The following is a 20,541-nucleotide window of genomic DNA, read 5'->3' as shown; positions in this document are numbered from 1 at the left end:
ATCTGTTCAGGTGAATTCTCCCTGTGGTAAACATATGCACTGTTTTGGGGGTCAGAGATCACAGAATGAAAAGGCTGATTGCTAAATAAATTGTTGTCTTTCTCTTCCCTGCCTCTCTTTCCTCTGTTGCAGAGAGCCTCTTTCTCTCTGAGCCAGAGACTTACCACTACTTGAACCAGTCTGGTTGTGTGACTGATGAGAACCTGAATGACGTAGAGATGTTCAGTAAGGTCATGGTGAGTCCTGTCCTATCTCTTCCTGAACTTCTGAGCACAGTCTCATGGCCTAAATGTGCTGCAGGGTGTAGATCCCACAGGCAGAATTTATTTGTCCTAAGACAAAATATGGTGTTCAACCAGTCTGAAACTCAGCTCTACCTTTTTATGATAAAAACAAGGCTCCAAAACTGTTTTTTTTCTGTACAGAAATGGGGTATTTGGGAAGCAGTCAAAGATGAATAATAATTTAGAATGATGGAGACTTTGGAGACCAAAAGCTCCACCCCATGATGGTTCCTGGGAGCCGGCTAGATGGCCTGATGCAGGAAATCTCACATTGACCATTAGAAGGGGAACAGTTTGGTCGAAGGTAGTGTTCTCCTGAAATGTTCTGGTAAAGTTGTATCACCTGAAATATCACACAGATTTCAGTAGACATCTGTAACTTTACCAGAGGCTGTGGGTTTAGCAGGATGAGTATGCAATTCATGTTTTGTTTGATAAATGGTTATTGGCCCAAGGGCTTTAGTAATGTAGCTGAAACCAGATAGGCAAGGTGAGAAGAGTCAGCTTAGCATTTCAATAGTTCCTACATAAGTATGAGTTAAGGGAAAGAGATGTCTCCTGTGCAGCAGAAGTTTCAATAGCAACATGGGATTTATACTTCAGCTGAGGAGACAACTGAAGGAAAGAAGGGAACTAGAATCCTGAAGCGCCCCGCTGACAGGGTGAATGCATGAAAACTAGGTCCTACCTCTCAAAGTCAATTTATGCCCCAAGAACCGAGCCTGGTTTTAAATCTTGCTGCATAAATCTGTTATTCTAAATGAGAAGAAATTATGGGGGTTACCTGGATCAAATTAGATATATTATATGGATCTGTCCTTCAGGGAAGACAATAAAGCAGAATGTAGAAGCAGTCCAGTGACATCTATAACCTGTACTGCCAGTGTTCAAGAAGAGGTTTCCTCACACAGTCATGAGCACATTCTTCCTGTGACAGGCAACAGCAGCAGCAAAGTCCAGCTTGAGCATAGGGCAAATAGACCACCTGCTTTAGATGGGGATAGAGTAAACGATGGAGAGAATAGGAGACAGTGAAGATCATTGATAGATGTGCAGCTGAGAGAGGGTCTGTGCCATCACATTTCACTTTTCTTCATGATTAATATAATTCTGAGTTTTACATCTTACACGGGTTGGGTGTTGGTGTGGTGGTTGTATTGTACTCTGGCTATACGTACAGCCAACATTAGCAGTATGGTTTTGCTTAGACTGCCATGAAGGTGGTCGACTTCAGCACTGAAGAAATCAGAGACATCTTCAAACTTCTTTCTGGGACACTTCATTTGGGAAATGTCGAATTCATGACAGCTGGTGGGGCTCAGATCACAACGAAAGCAGGTGAGTGGGACCCTAGGAACTAGGTAGACCATGCAAAGCCCCTTAAGGCCCCCAGTAAAGCTCTTTCCATTGACTTTTCTCCCTCTGCTGTGCTGGTCTGCAGTGTCTTTGCCAGCAAGTTCTCTGCAGTTTAACTCTGCAAAAGCATTGCCACAGGATGCATGGCTTTAAAGCACTGATATGATTTAGCTGGGCTGTGGGCATGTAATCTGTTTGTTGTCCTGGATACTCTCAGGCTGACTTCAGTCTCATGATTTCTTTTTTGCATTGAAAGAGCTGACAGAAATAAGAACAGAAAGGAGTATGAAATAAAAGTAGTCTGTTAAGAGACTTTCCTACATCTTCCTTTGAGTATCTGCTAGTGTGCACTGTGTTACAATTATGCAATCTAAGCTGGTCTGGTAAAGTGAATCCCTAAACAGACAGAAGCAATAAGTATATATTACAAATGCTTGAAGTCTTAAGTTAATTGCCTGTCTTCTTGACATCCACGCTTAGTAATCCCACGCTCAAGCTGCACTACTGTGCCCTTAGGAAAATACGTCTTCTCATTCAATGAATATTTTCCTGGTGCTGATCTTTACACAGTGCTTTGCTCTTCTGGTTGTCAGCAGAAAGGCTGGCTTATATGAGTGTTTGACTGTGGCCAGTAACAGATGCTGACCCTACCTTGTACTGGAGCTTAGAGCTTTGGCTATGCCAAAGAGAATTAAGTAAAGGGGAGTGTGTTTTGTGCTGGGGTTTAGTCACTTGCCTTGTAGAAGTCCCTGGGATTTCCTTGCTGAGCTGCAGAATATGGATCCCCCATGAATGATGGGGATCCATGCAGAAGAAAAATGTGTCCCCTCCTTTGTTATTAGTGCTGAACATTGCCAGTGATCTCCTGGGCTTAGACGCCTTTCAGCTTTCTGAAGTATTGACACAGAGGTCCATGATTCTGCGTGGGGAAGAGATCAGCTCCCCTCTCACTGTGGAGCAGGTAAGTGCTTGGTGTATGCTATTTCTTCTGTCACTTCTGCGTTTCCAGACCCTCTCTCTGCCTCCTGTATCATCCACTGAATTTTAGGGTTTCCTCTTACACCCCCTAGGTGCTCAGCTGTGTCCTCAAGTATTTTGCCCTAACTGGTAGTTCAGGTCCCAGTGTTTACTCTGCTTTTCAGGCTTTACAGGGGAGTTCACTTGCAAATCACAATGCACAATGCTGGTTTTAAGTCACCTTCACTCACCCAGAATGAGTCACACTTCTGTCATGCAGAAGGTAGATCAGATGTTTTGTGGTAATTGCACGTGTGCCATTTATTGGAAAAAAAGGCTTGCACGCAGTTACCATGAAACATCAGGCAGATGGTAGGTTGTTACCCCTCAGTAGCTTCTTTGTGTATCCACACAGCTGCAAAAGGGGACCAAATAAACTGATATGTAGTTCTCATCTTCTGAACCTGTACTGTGTGCTGGAGCCAGTCCTGCTTATCTATTACGTTTCTCTGTGGTTCATTACAGTGTTGTGCTGACTAATTTTAATTTGTGGTGTTGCTGATCACTTGAGGGCACTCTTGGTGTTTTAGGTCCATGCACAGATAACTGTTCAAAATCTTCTGTCATTAATAAAGTAATGCAAGACACTGGGCAACAAGGAGCAATATTACTAGGATGGAAGAAGCATCATGTTATAGCAAAATGAACATCTGTAATGGAAATCTTGTGCTTCCATGGACTGCAGAGGGTTATCAATCCAGCCCTTACACTGGCAGAGAAACCAAAGTTACTAGGCTCTCTCTCATGGATATTTGTCTAACTTTCCTTCAGATTTCCCATGGAAGGAATTTCACAGCCTCTTTAAGTATCCTGCTGTAGCTGCAGCGGAGTCTGGAGCTGAAAAGATTTTTCTTATGTTTAAATTACCTTTGACATCCCAGCTGTCCACCTTATAAGCTTCTGCTTCTGTGAAGTTTTTCATGTTCTCTTTTCCAAGCTAAACAATCCAGTTCCTTCGATGTTTCCTTGTAAGTAATTTTCTAAATCTCTTCTCCTCTGTTTTCCCACATCTTTCAAGAAGTGGAGTGACCCTATCTGGACACAGTGTTCAAGCTGAAGTCTCAGCAGTGCTCATTACAGCAGAGTAGTCATAGAATTATAAAATAGTTAGGGTTCTTTTCTTGCTGTGAACACAACTGCTAATATATAGAATCATAGAATAGTTAGGGTTGGAAAGGACCTTAAGATCGTCAAGTTCCAACCCCCCTGCCATGGGCAGGGACACCTCACACTTAACCATGTCACCCAAGGCCTCGTCCAACCTGGTCTTGAACACTGTCAGGGATGGAGCGTTCACAACTTCCCTGGGCAACCTATTCCAGTGCCTCGCCGCCCTAACAGGAAAGAATTTCCTCCTTATATCCAATCTAAACTTCCCCTGTTTAAGTTTTAACCTGTTACCCCTTGTCCTATCACTACAGTCCCTAATGAAGAGTCCCTCCCCAGCATCCCTATAGGCCCCCTTCAGATACTGGAAGGCTGCTATGAGGTCTCCACGCAGCCTTCTCCAGGCTGAACAGCCCCAACTTTCTCAGCCTATCTTCATACAGGAGGTGCTCCAGTCCCCTGATCATCCTTGTGGCCCTCCTCTGGACTTGTTCCAACAGTTCCATGTCCTCTTTATGTTGAGGACACCAGAACTGCACACAATACTCCAGGTGAGGTCCCACAAGAGCAGAGTAAAGGGGCAGGATCACCTCCTTCGACCTGCTGGTCATGTTCCTTTTGATGCAGCCCAGGATACAGTTGGCTTTCTGGGCTGCGAGCTCACACTGCTGGCTCATGTTCATTTTCTCATCAACCAGCACCCCCAAGTCCTTCTCTGCAGGCTGCTCTGAATCTCTTCTCTGCCCAACCTGTAGCTGTGCCTGGGATTGCTCCGACCCAGCTGTAGGACCTTGCACTTGGCACGGTTAAACTTCATGAGGTTGGCATCAGCTCACCTCAGAAGCGTGTCCAGGTCCCTCTGGATGGCATTCCTTCCCTCCAGTGTATCAACCAAACCACACAGCTTGGTGTCATCAGCAAACTTGCTGAGGGTGCACTCAATCCCACTGTCCATGTCAGCGACAAAGATGTTGAACAAGACCGGTCCCAACACCGATCCCTGAGGGACACCACTCGTTACTGGTCTCCAGCTGGACATTGAGCCATTGACCACAACTCTGTGTGTGTGGCCATCCAGCCAGTTCTTTATCCACCGAGTGGTCTATCCATCAAATTGATGTCTCTCCAATTTAGAGACAAGGATGTCGTGTGGGACAGTGTCGAACACTTCACACAAGTCCAGGTAGATGACATCAACTGCTCTACCCCTGTCCTCCACATCACAAACTAAGCTTTGCCTTTAAGAAATTGTATCTGTTTTTTGTAGTCTGTCACCTTTCTTTGCAATGTAATTATGTGAAAATAATTTTTCAGTATACAGTCTGTGGTAGATACCCTCAGTATCCAGTACCAGTTTCTCTTCTCAGCTATCTGCCCTAAATAAGCTACAACTTTCTATATCAGTGCCCAAGGATGGATAACAAATAATGCCAGAGACACCTTATGCAGTCCACAGCAGCAGTGCGTAGTTGTAGGATTTACAAAACTCTTCCAGAATAGAGCTTTCCCTTAAACTACAGCTGTTCCTGACATCTGTGCTTGTTGGACTCTACACTCACTGCTTTGCAGCCCAGTGTAGTACTAAGACTGCAAGAAAATCATTATAATGCAAGTGAATGCTGGTATGTATCTGTCTTCAGTGAGTGAGCCTGTTGCACTCAACACCGGGCCTGTACAGACTGTTCCTGCTTAAGCCTTTGTGTATGGTGCCCACCTATTCCCGCTTGCTGTTGGAATGCGTTGATAAAGCTGCCAGGGATTTCTCATTATGTAATGGGCTTGTTACCCATCTGAGCTTTGACATTTCAGTGGGCTGAATGAATGAAGTGGTCTGAAAGCGGACAAAGTTGGGAGGATGAAAGGAGCCTTTGAGAATCTCATTTGAGCTATGTTGTGGGGAAAGCGGTTTTGCTTACAGATGGATGGGGAGCTCCTGTTCCTGAAAAATTAGTCCAACTTGCTGTGTAGCCAGAGGCAGTAGAGAGGCATGGCCTTGAGTGTATCCAGTCCCAACTAATAAGACAGACCATCTGGTAGAGAGAAGAAATACCCAGAAAAGGCATGTGTGCCCAATGTTTTAAAATGTTCTCTTCGGTGGAGAAGAGAGGTTGCTGTGTGTTCTCAGCCTTGGTCTGCTGGAGGGAAGGTACAACCCAGGTATAGAAAGGAGCAGAAAATAGGTGAGATTGGGTGAAAAGGAGGATCTTGCAGGCTGTGCCTCAGGAGCTTGCTGAGAGGGACTGGGAGGATTCAGAGGTGGTTGGCCTGTGCCATTAACAAAGCAGAAGGGAAGAGGTCCCATTACTCATGCTTGCAAAACTAAAGAGGATGAGGGTGCATTTAGAAGGTCTGTCATTGCTGGTCAGGCCTACTGAAGGAATTAACTTGGTGTCACAGGTGAGACAGAGTGAACAACCTAGATACTGCAGTTTATTTCTGAAATGACCAGATTACGGCTTTTGCACTACTTGATTATTTCACATACTTGCACACTTACCCCTCAGCATTACACTTATTAGATGTCAACTTCTTTTTCCAGATGGGAGATTGCTGCTTGTCCAGGAGGGTGGGGCATAAAGTTGTGTTGGTTCATGTTGTGTAGCTCCTTGCAGTTACCAGTCTCAGGAGCTACCAGCCAAGGTTTTTGGGCACACCCTGACATTTGTCTCCATATGTCTCTGACCTCCAGGATCCTTCTCCACTTCCAGCATCTTTCTTCCAGTCAAGGTCTTTGCCATCTGCTTTCCTTGCCCACTTTTCTGCTCTCTGGGATCATGTCGTATATTTGGGAACCCTTATTTTTGGCTTCCCCTTCTTTCCAGTACCCTAAACCGTGGTTTCCCAGTCTAAATAGTGTATGTGCAGAAGGAAAACGTGAGGTCAGCTCTTAATTTGTGGTTCTGTCTCATGTCTCTGTATTAATTGGGGAATTTGGGTCTGTCCCTTTTGTTTAGTCCAAATGTCACCAAAATTTAGAACCAGCCCATTCCTGTTACAGCTATCAAGTAGTAGGCTTTTGTTTGATATTTCAGTAGTTCTGTTTCAGACATTGATCCCCACACTTGCATACATCCAACTATCTACTGCCTGTTAGCTATCACAATTCAAGGGTTTTTTTCCACCTGTGACACTTGGTTATCATCACTGCATGAGATGTTGAGTCAGCTCCAGAAAGGTCTCTCAGCCCATGCTCTTCTGGGGCATGTGTCCTTGCTGTTTGCCAGTCTACTTGGTTTGCAGTAAGGCAATGCTGTTTGCAGGAAAGTTTTGGAGAGGGGATTTTTGAGGGTAGCTTGGTGCCAGAATACTCTATTAAATCCTGCCCTACCAGTTTTTTAAAAACTGAGCAGACACCCATTTGACAGCTCTAATAGGAGCACTGAACTGAGATACTTTGCTGTCACTGCAAGTGTTTGCTCAGGTGATGCAACTGACTGCTACAGGCTTAGTCATGAGGTATTTTGCCACCTTCCCTGCTCAAGCACTTCTTCCAAAAAATGTCAGGGAATTTGCTTCTTCTTTCAGCCTCTCAAGTTCAGTTACCCAAAGGTCTGAAGTCACATGGTACATCTGTGTGTGGCTGGGCTATTTGCAGACTGTACATAGAAACACTGCACCACACACAAACAATACAGATATCTGAAGAGGAGAGGAGGAACCTGAAGTCCCATAGAGATTCATGGTGCCCCTTATGCCTTCACTTCTCCTTGTGACTCCTTTTTTCTATTTACAGGCAGCTGACTCCAGGGACTCCCTCTCTATGGCACTCTATTCCCAGTGTTTTTCATGGCTCATTAGCAAGATTAATACGAAGATCAAAGGCAAGGAAAACTTTAAGTCTGTGGGCATCCTGGATATTTTTGGCTTCGAGAACTTTCAGGTCAGGATTTTGTCTTTGCAGGGTGGGTTGGTCTGGGACAAGTCAGCCCATACAGGAAGGAATTTTGGTTGGTTTGTATCCTGTTTAGGTTAGGATAGAGCATTCTAGGATGACTCCACTGCCGCTTACTCCTGGAAGCAGCAAGATATATTTAGCTGTGCATATCTGCCACCTGTACTTATGCAGACTGATGTTCAAGATCTGGTTTGTGACACAGGCCCAAAGAAGATGTACTGTGATAGATAATACTGAATTTTTGGCTTATGTACAAATTAAATGTCCAACTTCTACATGCACATTGTTTGTTTACATCTATTTTGTTTTGTGTTGAGAATCTTTATGTAATGCTTCTGACTGCAGCCGATGAGGGATGCATGTTGAACAGCCATATAGTGACTGCTCTGATATTTCACAGAAGAGCAAGCCTAGTGACCTAACACTAATGGTATTATATTTCTTTCTTCTTAAGAAGAAGAGAAATGTGATTGTCTTTAGCATCCTTTACTACCATTTAGGCCTACTGAATGAACCTTGCATGAGCTACAAAAGCTGTTTTCCTAGGGCACCTCCCCATACTGTCCTCCTCAGGTCCATTGGACACACTTTGCCTCTATGCTTTCTGGCTTTATTCTAGCCACACCTGGGATCTTCCCCATTGCTGTTATGGATTCTTTTAGAGGCCAGCTTAAATTAAGCTTTATTATCTTTGTTTCTTCTTACAGGTGAATCGTTTTGAGCAGTTTAACATTAACTATGCAAATGAGAAACTCCAGGAATATTTCAACAAACACATCTTCTCCTTGGAGCAGCTGGAGTACAACAGGTGACAAACAGAGGGAGTGGGGGCTCTATTTCTTTAATGGATGGTTGAATGGAGGACATCATTCCTCCTTTGCGCCACTAAGGCAGGAAAGGCAGCTGAGCCTTAGTGCAACCCTGACTGTGGATGTATCTCTGTGCTTTTCCAGCATAAGTAGGTCACTTGTCTCCAAGCAAAAGCTTTCTGTCTTGTAGAATTTAGAAAGTCCAGATTCCCTTCTGTTTTTCAGCCGAATGGGAACATCGTGAGCTTTAACCCATTAGAACACATGGTCACTAGCCTTGTTTCTGATTTCAGTAATGGTTTACCTAAGGTAGTGGTGTTGTTATACAGCTGCAGTCTTGGTGTGCAAAAAGTAAAGTCCCTAAAGACAGATGGTTAGACATCTGACAAGTCTTTCTGTCCTAGAGATTCCTATGGTATGAAAAGGGTTCTTTTCCTCAGCAAGGATATTTAATTCAGGCTGTTTCCTGAGCTTAAAGAGCTTGGGGCCTTCTGCACAGCTGTTTCACTTCTGTGGGCTTCATATTGGATTGTGTTTTGTGAAGTACCTGGGATGTTCTAGATTATTTCTGCTTCTAGAGAAGGCTGCTAGACAAATACTTCTGTTCTTGCTCTGAAACAGTAGCCTTTATGTTTGTGAATGAAGCAACTGAATAGGGTCAGTGAGGCAAATGAGAGCAGCCTTGTAAAAGGAGACAGTTGAATAGGCAATTCATGAAATTCTAAAGATTACAAAACTGCAAGGCTATTTATGCACTCACTTCTCAGGCCAACTCCACCACTGCAGGAAGCTTATGTTAAGAATGGTATCATAGTGACAAAAGATTTTTTCCCGATGATTACATAGGAGTGTAACTTCTGTGGCTGAACTTTGGAAGAACAAGAGAATTTTATTACTGACTATTCATCAAGTTATTCTAGAATGAGGTGTTTAAAGACCATCTTTAAGAGTATCAGCTTTGCTTCCTCAGGTTTAGTAAATAGTTCCATGAATTTCACCATTTGATTAGACAAGGGGTCTGTGGCAGTAGACATCTTAATTCATTTGTGATTTTGATTTGCTTCAGAAAACTCTGCTCCCTTCAATTCTGGAAGGTCGTCTTGCTCTTAGGAGGAATCCAAGAGGTCTTTTTGTAAAAAAGTACGGCTCCTCTGACACCCATTGTTGCAAAAATCTGAAACACTGTGAACTGATATTTTTTTGTCATTAAGTGGTTAAGATATTTTGTTCCTTGTGAGGGATAGATAGTCCTTTCCATTCTCCAGAAATTATTCCAGTTTGTTCCTTCCAGCTGTTGCCCACAGGTTTCTGAATATTTTGAACCTGAAAGTACAAAGCTGAGGTTGAAAAGTTTGTAGACAACAGCTTCACTATCTTCAAAATGTTAGCCTTCACCTGAAAGGTGTCTGTATCAGAATATCAGTAGGTAGCTTCACACATAGCCTGTAGTCTTCCTTGGATTCCTGAGCAAGAATTATTCCCAGGCTTCTCTGAATTCTGAAACCAGAAATTGCCTGTATTATGGGAGTGTAAGAAGGTGGTAAGAGAGGGGAATACACATTCAGCACAGATTTACAGAATTACATGCACAGTTTTCAAAATATGCTTATCGCATTGCTTGCCTACATGAACTCTCATTCTGAAAGATGCAGAGTCACCCTGCAGGTCCCCTGCATGTTAGACCAAAGCTTATATGTCTCATCCTCTTCAAAACTCTCCCTGAAAAGTTGCCTCTGTCTCTTCTTCTGCTTGGACTCATGAATATTCAGTCTTCTGGTGGATGTGCCAGGTTGGTGGGTAAGCAGTTGACTCTTGAAACTGTGTAAGAAATAGTCCATCATCACCACCACTTAGTCTGATGCTCATCACTCCTGAATAAACAACTTAGAGCAAGTACAGTTTCTTACTGCTTGGTATGGAATTTGCTGAATGACTACAAGATAAGCATCAGTCTAAAATGCTGGGATGGATAAGAAAAGCTGTCTCCTACTTCCATCTCTTTGTGGCAGCCAGTGTGTTTTGTGTGTGCTATTGTTTTTCCTCATACATGGCAAAGCCTAATTCCTGCAAATTGTCTCGAGTCCTAGGACAGCTGCCTTGCTCAGCTACTTCTGTTCTCTGCACCTCAGCGCATTGCATCTTGCATTTCACATCTTTGTTCTGTTTGTTCTTGACTGTCAGGGAAGGGATAAACTGGGAAGCCATTGACTGGATGGATAATGCAGAGTGCCTGGACCTTATCGAGAAGGTGAGCGGTTATCTGTGACAGTTTCCAGGGATCATAGTGGGGACTGCTGATTTTCTCAAAACTTTCCCTAGGGTTTCCTACTTTTAAAACCAGGTAAATACTTAGACCCTCTTCCCATCATGACCTAGCAAAAGTATAAGCTGTTCTAGCCACAGTCCTGGCTCAAGAAAAGAGATCTCTGCTCATTGTTGAGAGTAAGCTTAGGGAGGGTGTCATAGTTTTAGACAGGGAGCAGAGTTTAAGTAAAACCTTAATGTGAATTTTTAATAAATAATCTCCACTTATCTTCTGTGTGATGAATGCATTCACTGGCCAGAATTTTGCTTTCAGCCCAAGCATTGCTGGGTATAACTCAGGGGTTATTGCTCAATGTGCTGTCCAGATCTCCAGTTCTTGGCTTGATGCTGTATTGTTAGAGCTTCTGATGACTGTAAAAGCCCCTCTCTTGTTTGGCTGTAGAAACTGGGTCTGCTGGCCTTGGTGAATGAAGAGAGTCGATTCCCCAAAGGCACAGACAACACTCTTCTGGAAAAACTTCACAGCCAGCATATGGTAAGTAAGAAAATAACCTGGCAGGCAAAGGATCAGTATGTTAGCCCCATCAGCATTTCAAAACCAAAAGTGAACGTTTTGTTGATATAAAATAATGTGCTTTGTGCAAGAAATTTAAAATGCCTTAGGCCTGAAACCTGAAAATGGTTGCTTGTACATATAGAGGGAGGGATTGTACATTCCACAGGCTGTGGGTAGAGATTTGAATCTGTAGCATGGGATGGAGGTCAGATTCTGCTGGTCTGCAACGGGACATGAGGCAACACCCCAGGCACAGGATGCTGCTGCACAGTGTGCATGCGTTTCTCCTGCCAGCTGACTCACAGGAGTCTGCTCCAGAGCACGTCAGATCTTTGTCTCCTGGGGCTGGGGACAGCTTTTGCCTCATGACTTTTAATGAAAGCTCTTTTATTGTTCCTAATTAATTAAATTCTTTCCTCTTTTTTCTTGCATTTTGGACTCAGGAGTAGAAGGGCTTTTTCATGCAGGTCAGAAAGTTATCCTGAGGACACAGAAACCACAGCGAGATCACTGTAGCAATCTCTTACCCTGTCTCTGGTACAGCCAACATGGATCTTCTTAATAGAAAATAGACTGAAAACAAAGGAAATTAAACCCTGTAGCAGAGACATATGGAATAATTTACTACTGTAGTAAGAACATTGTCAGCTAATGTTTCCTAATCCTCTAATTTAGGCTTCATTCAAGCCTGAAAATGTGCAAGTTTGTATCCTTTATCTGAACTTTTTTTTTTTAGTAATTTGTATGGATGCAGATATTCTTATTTTTCGTATTTGTTTCTAACTCTGCTAGTAATACTCATGACTACAAATTGCATACAATTGCAATAATTTCTGGTTGGCTGCTTACGCATAGTTTTATGGAAGTATTTCCTTTCTTAAGGCTTAAATCAATGACTTCAGTTTAGTCCGCTGCAACTTTCCCTTGCATTATGTAGGTATATGAGAGTGCCTGATTTACCATCTTATTTTTTATCATTGCTGGTATTTTGTTAACTTTTAATATAGTACTTATGAATATTTTTATTATATCACTTCTTTTGAATTTTATTTCTGAACTGTCCCAGCCTCCTCAGTTTGTCTCCAAATGGAGAAATTTCAAAGCTCCTCTTTTTTTCTGCTGTTTGTCTCTGAATTTGTCTGCATCTTTTCTCTATTATTTTCTGTGATAAATAATCAGATCAGAATGCAGTTCCCTTGGTAAGAAGGTACCTGTGGTTTACTGTACAGCAGCATGCGACTATCAGTATTATTTTGCATTCCTTTATGCCCCACAACGTTTTGGTTGCTGGTTTTGGTGATTTCTATGCATCAAGTAGCCTTTTCATTAAGCTGTTCATAGTGTCACCTCTGTCTGCTTTGAGGGGATAGCAGTTAACTTAGAACCCTATGAGAGATGGAAGAGGCTGAGGAGTTGAACTGCAAGGTGGAATGCTGAAATAACAGATAGATAGATAGATAGATAGATAGATAGATAGATAGATAGATAGATAGATAGATAGATAGATAGATAGATAGATAGATAGATGATAGATAGATGATAGATAGTGCTGTAGGGTTTGCATTTTTTTAAGGTGACAGTGTCTTTTGTACCTGTTAGAAGTCTCTAGTGCTAGCTAGAAGAGCACTGGAAGGCATCCAGCCAATGTTGCTGGAAAGCCTGAAGGACACTATACGAAAACAAGTCCTCTTTGTGTTTTCTATGGATTCCAGTAGCCTTAAGGAGGAAAAGCATAGAGCTGGGATTTCAGAGAATATGACTTCTGATACAGCTGGGGAGAGGAGCAATAACAGAGATGGGAGAAGGAACCAGAAGTGTTGTAGGCATGGATGAAATATAAAGATTTGGTAAAGAGCGAGAGGAGGATGCCCATCAACATGAGAGAGTAACAGTCATGTTTGGAGTGGAAAAAGATGACCGGATGGGGGAAGTGAAGAGCAACGAAATTAGGTTAACATGGAAAGGAAAACGGCAATGAAAAGGTTTTCAATAGCAATAACAAATTATCAGGGTCAGACGCCATCCACCTGATATTGCTAAAAGAACTTGAAGGTGAGAGCTGAATTCCTAACAGTGTTATGTAACATCATACTTAGATTTTTTAGTACTTGTATCTGAGAAGGTGGGAAATTATTTCAATTTTTAGAAAGTATTCTAGGAAATTATAGGCTTGTAATCCATATTTCCCTACTCAGTAAGTTCACAGAATGTAAATGGACAGTTATCTCAATGGAGCGATGCCTGTAAGACTCCATCTCATATGAGCACTGAAGTGTAAGTTTTCTCATGATTTACAGGGTAAGGCTGCTGAACTGAAAGTTGCCTTATGAAACTGACTGGGTTGTAAAATGATGATGAAAAGCAGTGTATTTAATGTAAAATTGTGTGCCTGAAGGAAAACAGTCCCAGTTTCACTTTTGAAATGATGGGCCTGAGCTGGTTGCTGTTGTTCAGGAGCAGCAATCTTGCAGACAAAGGCTGTGATGGATAGTTCCATGGAAACATCAGCATGGTGCTGATGTAGTAATAAAAAGCCCAGATCAAGTATTAGAAATTCCTAGGAAAGAAACGGATCACAAGCAGAAAACATTGTTATAGCTCTGTATGGATCATTTGTGCTTCGAACAGGGTACACCACTGGGCTCCTCCACTCAAGAAGGGGCTGTATCAGATCTGGTCAGCAACAGGTCTGTTGCTTCAGTGTTACAAAATAGCTATGTTACAAAAAAACTATGTTGAAGGATCCCTGCAGTGTGGAGAAAAATGACTTAGGGAGGATATGATGGGTTTAAAAGTCACACATGGCCCATGGAAGACAAATGGCACTAATTGGAACCAGGCTGTATTTCCCTGTGTGGTTGGTTGAGAGTTTCCTTCAAAAGGACACTCTGGACGCAAGAAGTCTGCATGAAATGGGCAAGTATTTCAAAGAAAAATCTACTTGGAGTTTCTAGCTAGGGAGACTACATGAATATAATTGGAGTTTGAGAGAGTATTAGGCTGAAAGCATCATTTACTTGCCTTCTTATTACTCTGCTCTACATAACCACTGCTGGAGGCAGAATCCTCTGCTGGATGGACCATTGGTCTTAAGCAGCATGCCGGTTCTTACATAGCTAATGTTTTTCATAGAACAAAGAAAGGAGGGGGGAAATGGGAGAGTATAACAGCTAGTAAGAGAAAGGAAAAATGAATATTGAAACAAGGGGAAGAGAAGTGCAAAAACAGATGAAATATGTAGGAAGACAGGAGATTGATATTATATTTTTCTTGACAAAGTAGAGATGTGTAGGAGTTTTGCAAAGCTGCCGTCTTCCCTGCACCCTGATCCTGTGTCCTGCACCACAGGGTTTGTGTGGAGCCCAGTCTCCTCAGGTTTCAGACATGCAAGAATTAACATTTCATCCATGGCATGCCTGCCCAACCTTGATTCTGCAAGCCCTTGCTCACATGAGGAATGTCTTGAAGGGCTGGATTTTTCCATCATATTGGAATACTGTATTTGTAATGTAGCTGCAGATAGCAGCAGCAGATGTGATCAGGCTCTGCAAGAGCTAAGGTCCTTCCCCATCCCAGCGTCATCATAGTCATGGCAGAATTCCTGACTGAGCCTATTTATTCTTACACTTGCGTTGTAAGAAGGCTTCTTTTTCTTTCATTTCAGAGCAACCACTACTATGTAAAGCCTCGAGTAACAGACCATCAGTTTGGAATAAGACACTATGCTGGTGAGGTAGGTGTTTGTGGTCTGAGATGTTTGGTGTATACTGGGTATGCGGTCCTGCAGTTTAAATTCCAAAAATCAGGAATATCTCCCAGGGCTGTTTGTGTTTCTGCACAATTGGTGCCCCGTACCAGGTCACAGTGAGTATGATGGGCTTAAATTAGCATGGCATTCTCCAGTACTTATATTCTCCAGCTTGGACATTTGTTTGAGTTTCTCAGCTAAGTTTTGATTTGGGAGATAAAATCCTCCTTACTTCTGTTACTTATGTTGTTTTTTCTTACACATTCACAAATAAAACCCAAAGTAAAAGTCATAAGGATAATTTGACTTTTGGGGAGGAGGAGAAAAGGCTAAATACCTATTGCAAAAAGGAAGAGGTCTCCAAGCCTTCAAGGTTAATGTTGCTCTTTGTGGTGGAGAGATGGAGCAGATGGAGGTGTGTCAAGGAAGGGCACCTGCACACTAATGAAGGGCTAACCTCCTAGAATCATATCTGCTGAGCACTAATGGTTGGGAGGTCAAGGGACTGGATGGCATAGTTAGTATTTCCTGAAAGGAATGGAGTTCCTCACACCTTGCTGAAGATTTCCCCACTCACGCACCAAAGGCAAATCTCCGCAGCTGTTTCACTTGGCTTCTGGTTTTGACGGTTGAGGTTTGGGTTTGGGTGGTTTTTTTGGTGTTTTGATTTTTTTTTAATAATTGATGGCTAAAAGCCACTTTCTTGCCAGTAACTGAGGAACTCTGGAGCTCTTTGACCCCCAAAATTTGGATCTTGGCATATGCCCACAGCATTTCTTTGTAGCTCTGCTGGAGGTCTTGTACATTGAATTGTTAATGTAGAAGTGCTTAATGATTTGTATGGAGTGTTCTAGTGGCTCTGTCTGCATTGCAGGTGCTATACGATGTGAGAGGCTTTCTGGAGAAGAATAGAGACACCTTTCGAGATGACATTTTAAACATGCTGAAAGACAGCAGGTATGTCCTTGTTAAGCTTGTGAGAAGGCCACATCTGGCCTCATTTGGTCCTTATTTGGGCTGGACTAAGCCATATTCATGTAATAACTAGCCCAAGGAAAGCAGTTGCTTTTTGTCTGAGCATCAGGCATCATTCTTAAGTTTGTGATTCAGTGTCCTGGCAAAAGAAAGGAAAGCTGGAGAAGTTAGATGAGGCACAGATTTAACCAGTACTCTTGTCCCAGTTTTGAAAAGAGCTATAAAAGCATGTTGGAAATCCCTCCAGGCAGTGTTGTTTTTCTCCCTCTTCTCCCTTTCCTCTTCTTCCTCTTATCTCCCTGTCCCAACACGGCAAATTTGCCCCTGAATGAGTCAAGACTCTGCCATGCTGTCAAATGCCAGCCTCTGTACAGAGGCTGCTTCTTTTCCAGCCTGCTTGTTAATGGAGAGCTTCTGTCTTTATCCTGAGCCAGACTGAGCCTTTGCTGTGGGACCAGGCATGGCCCTTACTATTATACACCACTGCTGCAACATGACCTTAAAGAAATGAGCTGACTTTGACCTTCAGCAAGTCTGGAAGACAGAGGTGGTGCCTAGTGGAAGGAGAGAAGCATTTACTAACTACTTGGGGGACCCTAGAAGTTTTTGAGTAGCAACTCTACCACATGCCTCCTACCTCAGTCAGTGTATTGCCTCTGGGCTCCAGCCTGATGAGACTGTTTCAAAACTGCATCTTCTCTGAAGCCTGCTGCTTCAGAGCAGTGCACTGTGAGCACTCTTGAAACAACCTGAGGGAGCTGAGATATCAGCTGCTCATAGCTGCCTTACTCGGACAGTGGCATCTGGGGAACATTTTACATAGGGCTTGACGCCAGAATTGTGGTTGTCATTGTCCAGCATAATAGAAGGACTCAAGATTTTTCAACAAGCCAGAAAGGGAAATTCTGCTAGAAGCAGTCATAACAATAAACACGCACAATCATTGCTGGAGAATTTTGTGCAGCTTCATAATAACCAGCACCACTGTCTAAGGAGTGGCAAAATGGTGGAAGATTCCCCAGAGCTGACCTGCACTGAGGGTAGCTCTAGAAGTCCTCTAGCCACAGAAGGGCTGTGGTTACAATTGTATGAACATGTCATGTGTGCTAGCCATGAAAGCTAGGTCAGGAGGGGTGTGACAGCACAGTCTAGCTGGAGTATCTTCAAGGTAGTTTCACCTGGGGGCATATAGCTCAAGGGAGATATCCTCCTCAGTGCAGAAGGGAGATCTTCCTTTGTGTAATATCCTACTTGACAGCATGAGATGGAGTTTCTGGTTTTGCAGCTGAGGGTGGCACACAGGGCAGCCTGCAGGATCTGGTCAGCCACATGGAAAGTATTAATTTCCTCACTGAAGTGCACAGCTGAACTGCATCCTGCAGCCACTCTGTGTCACAAGAAGAATAAAAATGAGGTGGTTCATACTGGGACGGGGCAGTAGCTGAGGGTGAAAGCCATCTTCTCACAGGCAGTGGGTGTCATGCATCTCCTTTAATTCTTTTCTTCTCCCTTAGGCTGGACTTCATCTATGACCTTTTTGAAAGAGTCTGCAGCCGGTGCAGTGAAGAGACACTGAAGATGGGCACCCAGAGGCGCAGACCGACTGTCAGTTCCCAGTTCAGGGTAGGATGTTTTCCAAGAGAGCAGCAGGCTTCTGGGGAGGAGCAGATGGGTAAAGCAATGCCTGCAGCCAAGAGGAGTCATTCATCCTTGTTTTGTGTCCAGCACTGGAAATGTGACGGAATGTTGTAGTTCTAAAAAACAACAGTGCCACTGCCCCAAGGATTTCTCTCTGATGTGAAATGTGAGATGCTAAGGCTGACCAGAGTGGAAGAGGAAAATAATAGTTTCCTGAGTATATGAAGTTCTTGAGGTTCTTTGATCTTCTGTGTCAGTTTGGTGTTTTAGCTAAGCTTATGTGTCCTTTTAGGCCACATCTTTTACTGACATAGTGGCAATTCCAATAAAACCTTACTGGGGGGGAACCTTGCAGGTATGAATCTCAGCCCCTAGATTGTCTGCAAACCTTCTGTTAGTTTCACAGTTTTAGTTTCCTATATTTAAAGTTTGAGAGACTTGTAAAAATAACTCGCATCAGCTATACAGCTCTGAGAACAATGATGTCCATGTTAGAACAGTGTTGGAGTAAACTAACTCTGTGGGTGTGGTTTGGACAGGAAGCGATCTGCATTACTGATGTTTTGATAGGAGAAGAACATTAGGAATGGGAGGGATGCATGAAGATCCTATCACATCAAATGTAGCACCTTTCCCTCCTATTGTGACAGATCCTTTGGGTTTTGTCTTTCTGCTTTTTAGGATTCTCTCCATTCCCTGATGGCCACACTTAGTACTTCCAACCCATTCTTCATCCGCTGCATCAAACCAAATACAGAAAAGGCAAGTCTGTCTTCCAGCAAAACATATGCATGCACACAGACCTTCATGAGCACTCACTTGCACAAATGGCTGACAGGTGCCTCTGTCAGGGTCTGCACTGAGGATAGGAGCAGTTCCCTCTCAGCTTCCTTTTTTCATTCTGGTTGTTTTGTAGTTGAGGAAAAATACACCCTCCTTCTGGTAATCAGATTAAAAGACGATGCTGCATATGGTATGCTACAGCCATTCCTACCTTTTTCTGTGCTTGTGCAGAGTCCATAGCTGTGGTAGAAGCAGCAGCTGCTCCTGTTTGTGGTGCCTGCAGACAATTTGTTCTGGAATGCAGGACTTGTGCAGGAGGAAGCGTCTTCTGCAGATCCCTGGCCCTGAGGCAGTGGAGGTGGACATCTCATGAGCAACTTACAGTGCTTAGAGACTGGCTCTGGCTTGTATTGTGGACTGTGATGGGAGGATATGCTGCTAACTAGATTGGGTGGGGAGCTCTGAACCGATGATTTTTCTTTGTGCGCTTTGAAACTGTGCGAGATATGGCAGAAGAAAGCTTGCTGGAGGGTTTATGCCAGAAAAGAATTCTCCAGTTTGTCTCTAGTTTGGCTGGAGAGAGACTGTAAATAGAACTGAGTCAGAGTTCTACATTTTGTATGTGTTAATGCATTGTATCATTGCTTTACTGCCATGATCCAAATATGACAGCAGGCTGCACACTGAGTTTTTTCCAGGATCTGCCCAGCTCCCTTTTGTCCCTTTTTCTCCACCATGCAGAGTTGTGAGGTTGCTTTCCCCTTGACCCAAACTTCCCCCTTTTCACCCGGCATGCCCAAACATGGAGGGCTGACTTTCTACAGCAAAATGGATATACAGCCTGTGACTATCTGTGTTCAGAGGAACAGTTAATGTTCAGATCAGCAAAGAAATAACACTGAGATCAACACTTTCTGTCTCCCTTCTTGCTTGTTTTTTAATTTGGATCATTACGTAGGCACCGAACCTCTTCAATCCAGATGTGGTGCTAAATCAGCTCCGGTACTCAGGGATGCTGGAGACAGTGAAAGTTCGAAGAGCAGGTTTCCCAATACGGCGCCTTTTCCAGGATTTTCTCACCAGGTAATTGCTATCATTGTACCACATGCTGTAACGGCCCCACTGTATATGATTCTGTATGTTTATTCCCTCTATAACTGCTACTACTGATATGAATAATTTGTGGCATATTTTTCTAACCATGGCCTTATTGCCCATATCATGCCATTTCAGGAACTTGCCTTTAGGGTAAGAGTCAGAATGGAAAATTAGCCAGGCGTTCTATTTTTTTAATTTATTTTTTGTAGCTTTGCCACAGATTTGCTTGTGTGGTGCTGTGAAACCCAGCTGGTCATAATATGTGAAAAGAAAATAGGCTGAAGCAAATCCTAATGGACAGTATAGTTGATGATTAAAATTGGAAAAAAAATGATTATTTGTTTTAATTGGCTCCATCAAAAGGATTTCTTGAAGTTTAAGGCTAGAAGAGACCATTGAACATTGCTTCCTTTGTCTCTTGAAGCATTAAATGCCACCCCTATACTGAACAGAATAATTTGTGTCTGATGAAAGCACATGTTTCAGAAAGACAGTTGTTCTTTACTGAAAAATGCAGTTTGGTTTGCACTTTGTTACTGGGATTGCAACAATAATTGCCAGTGTGGAAGGAACAGATAAAGGCTGGCGGATGGAAATTTCCAAATTGGAAGGCAAACATGAAGAAGGGAGGTCCCAGAGGAAGAAGGACTAATGGGAGGAGGATAATTAAAGTTAAAAGATTAGGGAGGGAGGGGGGTAGCATTACTGTCATACGTAATCTCATGAGATGTTGTTTGGTTCTAAGGTACAAGATGCTCGTGAAGGGCCCAAGTCTTTCAGACAACAGCAGAGCTGTATGTGGAGGCTTTCTTCAGATCTATGACAGCAGCAAGAAAGAATGGCAGTTGGGTAAAACCAAGGTACTTCATCAGTGTGGTGTGGGGTATGGCTTTGTTCCGGGGCAAGGGTATGCGATTGCATCTAGTGAGATTCAAGCCAGTAGAAAGGGCAAAGCAGTGAAGACCCTTTAAATATATTGGACTATGCAACTAACCTGTCAGATCTCAACT

At 43.1% G+C, this 20,541-nt stretch overlaps 1 protein-coding gene across 2 annotated transcripts in view; it reads left to right on the top strand.

The window, feature by feature from the left end:
* Positions 1–20,541, top strand: part of LOC130610421 (unconventional myosin-X-like) — a 94,526-nt gene that overhangs the window by 33,574 nt on the left and 40,411 nt on the right. Inside the window, exons 9-21 of one of the 2 annotated variants that reach the window (XM_057430302.1) lie at positions 133–236; positions 1,493–1,622; positions 2,483–2,601; positions 7,498–7,644; positions 8,367–8,467; positions 10,650–10,716; positions 11,176–11,268; positions 14,954–15,022; positions 15,912–15,994; positions 17,527–17,635; positions 18,332–18,412; positions 19,392–19,516; positions 20,277–20,391. In XM_057430302.1, the coding sequence (XP_057286285.1) occupies positions 133–236; positions 1,493–1,622; positions 2,483–2,601; positions 7,498–7,644; positions 8,367–8,467; positions 10,650–10,716; positions 11,176–11,268; positions 14,954–15,022; positions 15,912–15,994; positions 17,527–17,635; positions 18,332–18,412; positions 19,392–19,516; positions 20,277–20,391 (1,343 nt within the window). Of the gene's footprint in view, positions 1–132; positions 237–1,492; positions 1,623–2,482; positions 2,602–3,284; positions 3,626–7,497; positions 7,645–8,366; positions 8,468–10,649; positions 10,717–11,175; positions 11,269–14,953; positions 15,023–15,911; positions 15,995–17,526; positions 17,636–18,331; positions 18,413–19,391; positions 19,517–20,276; positions 20,392–20,541 lie in introns of those variants that run through there. The other variant, XM_057430301.1, reaches the window with a different exon arrangement.

Source organism: Pezoporus wallicus, unplaced genomic scaffold (genome assembly GCF_028554395.1).
Source record: "Pezoporus wallicus isolate ANWC-B61680 ecotype Strahan unplaced genomic scaffold, APGP_CSIRO_Pwel_v1 contig_5261, whole genome shotgun sequence".
Taxonomy (NCBI): Eukaryota; Metazoa; Chordata; class Aves; order Psittaciformes; family Psittacidae; genus Pezoporus; species Pezoporus wallicus.
This window is presented reverse-complemented; position numbering and strand designations above follow the sequence as displayed.